Source organism: Coptis chinensis, chromosome 2 (genome assembly GCF_015680905.1).
Source record: "Coptis chinensis isolate HL-2020 chromosome 2, ASM1568090v1, whole genome shotgun sequence".
NCBI lineage: Eukaryota > Viridiplantae > Streptophyta > Magnoliopsida > Ranunculales > Ranunculaceae > Coptis > Coptis chinensis.
The window spans coordinates 90,153,572-90,161,801 of NC_141457.1; the positions used below are offsets into that span (position 1 = coordinate 90,153,572).

Genomic DNA, 8,230 nt, shown 5'->3' on the forward strand with positions numbered 1-8,230 from the left:
GCGTTGCAAACAGAAATTTCACAAACGCTTTTTAAGCGTTGGTAATTTGTTAAAATTTTTACCAACGGTTTTTAACCGTTGCAAAGTTGTTAGTTAATTTAAAAAAAAATAATTTAAAATTCGTTTGTAACGGTTATAAAGCGTTGCAAATTTGTTAGTTAATTTTTAAAAAAAATAATTTAAAATTCGTTTGTAACGGTTATGAACCGTTGCTGATGGGTTGCTAATAAAAAAAAAAAAATCTCATTTTTTGTAGCGAGACCAAATTAAACCAATTTGGTGGTATAACACATTAATATCGGTTCCCCTAGGAGTAATAAAGTTTTGTGATCAAACCGCTATCACAACGCCTATTTCCACTTACAGTTCAAATCAAATTCATCACAACATCATCACTACAACAAGTATACACAAAGCTATATACCCGAACCACCAAATAACCCCAAATAATAAGATCTCATACAGACATACCACTTGACAACAAAATGCAGAAAAACAGAAACACATTCAAAAATAAACAAAATCCAAACCTGCTGTGCTTGAACATATTCATCAAATCCATCCAAAGTGCAATCACGATCAAATACACTTTTCGGAAACACAACATTATTATCATCCCACTCTTCCTCAATCAAAGGCACCATAATGCTCCCCATTCTTCTACCCCGTCACTTTTCCTAAACACCCTACACAGCACAAATGCATCCTTCCCCACTGCAAATTTCAGTAACTAGATGGTTATAATCTTACATTGCACAAATATGACAGGCTAAAGAAAATATTAAGCCAAAACTGTAAACTATCTAATGAAGCCAAATTTGCAGTGGGAAAAAAAAAGATGAATCCAAAATTTGAGAAACAAATATAAGGAAAGACAAACATAATAGGTATAGAACTGAGATACAGCTCAACGACTAATCCAATAAATTATTTGCTGAAAAGGAATACACTTAAATAAACATATGGAATTCACGTCGAGTTTGATATATAATTGGTGATGGTTTTCGTGTTCATTCAAGTGACTGAAAGAATATCAACCAATTTGCATTCTATTGAACTACATTTCATTAATTAATCAAAACGCAAAGAATACATAAACAATCACAACAAGAAGCCCAACAATGAAAACAATAAAGATGGTTTACCTTATTGTACAAAATAACTCCCGATGAAAGCAATATGTAGACTAGTAAGTACAAATCGTTAACAATAGTGGTTTCCCAATCATTGTGTCCCTAGTTTAGTGAATAACTTCTCCACTTGAAACCGGACATTAAGATTCCATAATCTATCCTCAATCACGTATCAAAGTACATCACCAACCAATGACCCTTCCAGTTTACTAGTCGATTGTACCAAGCATTTATAGTAACATGTTAACCTGAAAAAAACAATATATATATACTAGAACATAAGTACCAAGGTAACAAAAAAATGATGGATCATATTCAACACTTAAAGTACGGATCTTGAAACAAAAGAAACAATAATAATATTACATTCTATGTATATATATATATATATTTCCACATCACATTATAGATGAAACAACGGTATAGTTCAGGTGTAGAAAACCTCATCATGCCGTCATCGTTGTTTTGGTTTGAGGTTGCTCTAGCTTCGAACTCTCCGAATCCCTAAAACGCTCACGAGAGAGAGAGAGAGGTATACAATCTTGTGTTAGGCACAGAGAACAATACTAGCGAATACCATTTTGTGAAGGTGAAGTGGGGCTCACCCATCCCGGGCGGAAACTTTTGTTTTGGCAAATAATGGATGGTGATATCTCGGTGTTATTACATCATGCAGTCCACCTCAGGCACCTCTGCGACTGCACATGACCCCGTAACCAATGTAAGAACAAAGATACATATTTCTCGCATACATATTTCTCTCCACCATGCCCCTACTCCTTTTTTGGTGTTAATAGGAAACGCATGCCAGAAAAATTATACATTACACTATTATTAACACTGAAGAGAAGTCTGAAAAATTTATTGGAAAATTTAAGCTGAAAAAATTCAAGTATTGCACGGAAAAAGGGACTCACCAAACAGAGAAGTCCGAGCTCCAAAGTGAGATGGAGTCGTTCCTAAAGGATGCTACTTTGGCCAAAGGCGATAGTGAAAGTAAAACCAAAAATTTCAAATTTCTTCCACGGTATGTAACTTATGAAATGCGGTTCTTGAGCACCTTGAACTTCGGTCGGTGGTAAATTTGGCTTGTCCTTACCGCACATCCAAGCGGGATTGCCGCACTATCATATGCCATGGCTGCTTTAGCAAAGGTCTTCATTGGGCTGTTGACTCTCATCTATAGACAAATCAACCACCTACGAGAAATGCTTCGAGTCATGAAATATAATGGACATATTACAAGATATCGTTGTAAATGCAGGAAATGAGACCGATCGACTTAGTTACGGAAAAGAAAAAGTAATCCTAGATGTCTAAATTCCATATAATGCTATCTTTCATAAATTCTTTCAAAAAGATTGCAATCGTGGAAAGAAAATGAAAGTGTTAATTGCGATAAAGGCACCGACCTTCCATATCCATGTCGAGAATCTGCGGTGAGTGGGATGTATCTTCATTTGCATACCGAACTTCGAAGGTCTTGACGGCTAACAACTTTGCTTTCGGGACCGAGTATGCTTTGTTCGATTCCATTAGACACTTTCTTTTCATCCATTCAAAATATTCATTTGCAATATTTTTTAAACCGGAACTCGGTGGCCCTTCTAGGCGAATATAGTCGTACATTATTTCCTGCCAAGAAGTGTGTGCTTGTGGTTGAGTTAGAAATACGGTATTCTTTCCTTCCACAAGTTGAGCTCCCGGTACATCTGCATTGAACAACCAGTATAGCCCATGGATCCCGTACCTCGCAATCGAGTTGTCTTTACCAATAACTCCTGAAGAGAATAGAGGGGGGTTTGCTTTTGGGTCGTTGACTCGAACCTGGAACAATAATGACACTCTTAAATCAGTTTATAATGCATGACTAGACCTATAGCCCACACTATTTTTTGTCGAATTTTCAAACATACTTGCAATTCAGCCCGCGATTCTTGGATGCAAGTGCTACTCGAATGTGTACTTCAACTTTAGAAATGTATGTGTTCCTATCTGCTATACTTCAAAACAAACCACGGGAGATTTTTGTTTTAGTCAGTCAAAGTCTATAGATTAGCATTCATTAAAATACATCATACAGGAGAGCATGGTAACAGTTCAAAGTTACAAGTTTAGCAAGCTATACTTCCAAATTTTATTTTCTGTTTTACTAACTTACTACAATATATTAAATGATATTACTTCCTGATGCACCCAAAATAGAATTCAATCCCAAGTCATCCATTCCTCAAATAGTCAAACCAAAATTTCATGACAAAATAATTAAAAGAACTAACAAAGAGCATACAAGTCCTAGAGAACTGGTTTACAGTTCAACCTTCAGTTCTCTATATGTACCGGTGGTAAGCAAGTGCAGCAACAAATTGTCTAACCCAAACATGTGCTCTACAAGGTTTATGCAATCTGAACTTAATAAATCCACATTGGCTAAAGTAGACAATCAACCCTTTTGTAATCAGCGGCATAGCAACCCATGAACAAATTCCAAACCGCTTAACACAACATAAATAATGCAAACCAAAGAAACTTAATCATTTTCAAACTAGTTCACACAAATTTGAAACCAATTACAACACAATGCTAAAACCTTGCATCCGTGACAGACACCAACAAACCAACACACTTAATCTTATTACACAAATGACCATGAGATAGATGCTTAATTTGATGGGCCTATCACCTTCACATATAACAGACTAGGAAGCAGGAACACTATATGAACAAGGGAGCAAACTCTTATACACAGTACCAATCCTTAGACAGCCTCCCCCTCACCTCATATATATATATATATACAACATAAAATATTCTATGTACATAATATATACACGATTGGCTCATACAGATATGCATGATGATAGTCCAAAGTTTTATCCATTAAAATAAATGTTAATAAGTAAATTACCTTGTGAATATACCAATTGTAAAGGAACTGGCAAGACAGTTGAATCATCCCCAATGCTGTTTTTCATTATCACATCATCTGTGAAAAGTAAAGTTGAGATTATAAAACAGATAAGAAAAACAAAAGAGCAAGGAACGTAGAGCAAATAAAATAATTAAGGTACTGTAACTAACCTGAATGATTCATAACTCCAGAGACGCTCTCATAAGACTGTTCAGCAACAACACTGGATCTAAAATCAGCAATAGCTTCTTCTAACAATGCTGATTTTTCATCTTCGTTACACTGTTCTACGCACATTTACTGCAGCATACTATACATATTCCATCATGAGCATTGAGAATTACACAATAGCATTGATCTGTTTCTGTCATGACCTGCAACAAGATAGTGATTTTATTCATTGATTAGAGAGAGAGAGAGAACAAAACATCCTTAGCAACCAGTCCAGAAGAATGACATAATAGAAGAACACTCAAGTCGCTTACATGAAAGGATAAAATATAGTACTTCTTCTGGGAAAAGAAAGGGGAAGAAGGGGCAAGGCATCTTACTAAAATATAGTACCTTGGAATCTAGTTGAATTATCATATTCATAAAAACTTAAGAGAATCTATTTGCAGTGTACCTACAGACAGGCACTACTTACTAAAAAGTCGAACCACAGAATAGGAACACATTATTCAGAGGTTATCAAAAACTTATTCTTATAGTTTGGCGGTGAGCTCCAAAGAAAGAATGATGAAACAAGTAGAATTCAAATCGACAAATGCAAAATGATGTTCAGAGAGTGACCAAATTCAAGGTTTCCTTACATATCAAGGTTCATGCAATTTAGTAAAAGGCGGTAAACTTAAAAGGACATCACCCGAATACTGCGTCATCTAAAACATCATCATGAAGAAGGCTTGCCACCTGATGCACAAAAAAAGGATCTTGTTAATTTATCTTAAGGAAAATTAAACTAACAGATAGAAAGAACACAAAGTTAAATAATATCATGTCAGTAGATGCTGCTGAGATTTTCTATTTCATATGGACCCCCTCTCAATTAAGAAGCCAACATAGACACTAAGATGTTCACTAATGGATTGCACTGATACAGCCTAATCCAACTCAACCTACATCCACAGATTCCATTTATCTTATAAATATCAAATAACTACTACACAACTCCCAACCTACCAATATGAGTTTAGGTTCCACAAAGACATGGACTATTATATTTGAGCGACTTTTAAGTATCGGAAGTTACCGTGCAACTGTTTATATTTCATAATGTACGTGTGACTTTCAATTCAATATGTAATCTACTAATCTCTCTCACCCTATTGTGGCAACTGATCCTGCTTACAAGTTTCTTACATGCCATCATCTGAATAAATAAACTGACAATAGAAATACTTAATTGCATTTCTTAGTTGATGCGTTAGTCTCACTTGTATAGAGAACTTTCTTGTTTGAAATTATTTTTCAGCTCAGATGTGATAATCATAGACAAAGATTTGGAAACCACATCAACAAATAAACTCCAAACGTCATTACATCTTACATCTGAGTGGCTTAACAAGCAAAAACATGAATTAAATAAGTTCCAATTTCTACTAATCTTCACTTAGTGTGGCACGATTATATTACTCTATTAGAGTAATAACCATAATTCTCTTGTGATAGCAACTGAGTTTAACTTCTCACCCTCTGTTATTTATAATCGTCCTCATTGGGCTCTATGTCACCGTCTTCGATCATGATGCAATGACTACTGATCGAGTACAGAAAACAGATACCAAGTATCACTCACGTCCATGTTTGAGTTCTTAAATCTAAAATTTGGCTACCTAATGTTCGATATATCTAACCTAAATATTCAACAATGGGTAAGTACTTCAGCCATGCAACGCCAAAACTAGCAAACCAATGAGATTTATGTCCAAGAAAAAGTAACATACCGAAGTGTTATTCTTTCACTGGCCCAATTGTTTACCCAAAATTTGGCGTGACGCAGCGAGAACTGAGACTGCTACTGTACAAGTAGTCACTTTCCTCCCTACGTGGAGAGAAAATAAGGGAGACGATTAAAAACTGTTTCCCATATGTTCACACATAAAACTTTTTGTCTGCAACGACAGTGATGCACGTACTCTGTACAATAGTGCAGAATTAGTCATGTTTACCGACTAATGTTACTAACAGGATGGTAATCATTTGAACTGTAAAACTAGTACACTAGTAGTATATCTTTTACTAAAAGCAAAGTTCTAAAGCATTTGTACATAAATTGAGGACAGATGACTGCTAGATTACCATTGACAAAAAATATATAAGCAAGTAATAAAATAGGATATGACCTCATTCTTGGATGGGAATGAGTAGTTCAACAAGTAGTCTGGGTGTTGAATTGTTGATCTAACCAGTTTCTGCACTACCACAATAACAACCAAACAGGGGTTAAAAATTTACAATATACAAAAGCAGGTCAAATATTGTAATGTCCAACCAAGCCCACCTGTTGCGGGGATTCGGCTTCTGTAGAGCTCTCAGACAGTTGTTTGACTGCTGCACATTTTGTGATACCCCGAACCATTGTTGCAAAAAACTGAATGCAGAAAGAGCAAAAAGTTGTAAAACGTGCCCAGCCCATAAAGAAGAAGCTAATTATTATTAGTTACCTTTAAATCTTCCTCCTTTGAGAATGTTCTAAGAAAAGCAACTAAGTCATCGACTGATCTCTTTACAGGATCACTCATACTAGTTCCCATCTTTGTATCATGAACAGTCAAGAAGTCTTTCATGAAAAAATAAATTAGTTGGGGAAAAGTAATACACACCATGAAAACGATGTTGCGTATCTGACACAAGTGAGAGGCATGGACCAATTGTTCCACAATTTCACCTGAAGTCAGATTATTCTTAAAACCCATGCTCCCAGTTGCACAGAACTTACAGCCCATTTTGCATCCAACCTGTTAAAAGACAAACAAACAAACAAAGAGGCCTTTCATCTACTGAAACAAGTTTCTTGCAATCCATATGAAGAAGTCTTTATTCGTGTCAGCAGAACATATAGCCATAGAGCAAACATACTTGGGATGAAATGCAGAGGGTAGCCCTTGGACCTCCGGGACGGGGCTTTCCACCGTATGTTCCCAAACGATTGTCATATCTCATAATCACAGCTTCCACATACGCCCCATTATAGTAATAATAATAATAATACAGTCATATCTCATAATCATGCACCGATAAGCTAACTAAAAGTTTGATTGTTTTAATTAATTCAAATAAACCAAGATTAGTGAAAGAGTAAGTACCTGTAACTTAACAAGAAGTTTAGTGGTAACATTATCGTTTGATTCCAAAACAGAATCAACAGTTGTAGTCGTGGACTTAAATTTCGAAGTGAGCAAAGCATGTGCACGTGCAGGCAATGATGGTACTTCACTTAATTCACAATTAGGATTCTGAATAACGTATCTGCAAAAATACACCAAAATTAAGTATAAATAAATAATGGGAAGAGAGTGAAATAGTTAGTGGGTTTTCTTACTTCCATATGAGTGGAATGAAATTGGTGTTGATTTCGGCTTTCACGAATTCCTTTTTTATTGAACCGAAATCGAAAACCGAACGGAATGCCATTTGATTATTACGATGGCAGCTCAAATTTTTCCCCCTTTATCACCCTTTAGTCCTTGCTTTTGTGCCATCTTCACCACACCAACAAGAACCTACCACATTAACAATTCTTCACTGTCATTCATAACTAAACATGTTCTTGATTCATTTTTAAACAAAACAGAACAAAATCAATTACAAATTAAAGTAAAGTTTGAAACTTTACTTTAATTTGAAGAGAAAAACTAAAAATTTGAGGAGTCGAGAATTTGAAACTTTACTTTAATTTGAAGAGAGAAAACTAAAATTTGAGGAGTCTTGAGAATCACGAGATCTATTTTTCAATTTTAGGGATCTGCGGTGAGAGAGAGGAGAGAAAGAAAGTTATGTTTTATAGTTAGACCCGAAATAATAGAAGCTGGCGATTTTTTGGTTTCACTCTTTTGAAATTTTAATTTGTAACACTTCTCAAACGCTTTGTAAGCGTTAGCAATTAATTCTTGAAATTCATCAAATAAAGCAACGCTTTACAACATTGCTAACGCTTATGTAGCGTTGGCAACTTACTAACGGT

General features: G+C 35.4%; 1 protein-coding gene across 1 annotated transcript; it reads right to left on the reverse strand.

Annotated features, from left to right (window-relative positions):
* Window positions 1–363: 363 nt before the first annotated feature.
* LOC147518805 (small RNA degrading nuclease 3-like) lies at window positions 364–8,018 on the reverse strand. Its single transcript, XM_086590537.1, has 17 exons — window positions 7,938–8,018; window positions 7,589–7,769; window positions 7,353–7,515; window positions 7,126–7,217; window positions 6,935–7,004; window positions 6,711–6,826; window positions 6,548–6,637; window positions 6,390–6,458; window positions 4,910–4,956; window positions 4,215–4,418; window positions 4,042–4,119; window positions 3,050–3,136; window positions 2,546–2,960; window positions 2,051–2,313; window positions 1,576–1,831; window positions 1,146–1,381; window positions 364–714 (listed from the first exon to the last, which is right to left on the reverse strand). The coding sequence occupies exons 4-10, from the start codon at window positions 7,207–7,209 to the stop codon at window positions 4,412–4,414; spliced, it is 483 nt and encodes a 160-aa protein (XP_086446663.1). The 5' UTR covers window positions 7,210–7,217; window positions 7,353–7,515; window positions 7,589–7,769; window positions 7,938–8,018; the 3' UTR covers window positions 364–714; window positions 1,146–1,381; window positions 1,576–1,831; window positions 2,051–2,313; window positions 2,546–2,960; window positions 3,050–3,136; window positions 4,042–4,119; window positions 4,215–4,411.
* Window positions 8,019–8,230: the final 212 nt, after the last annotated feature.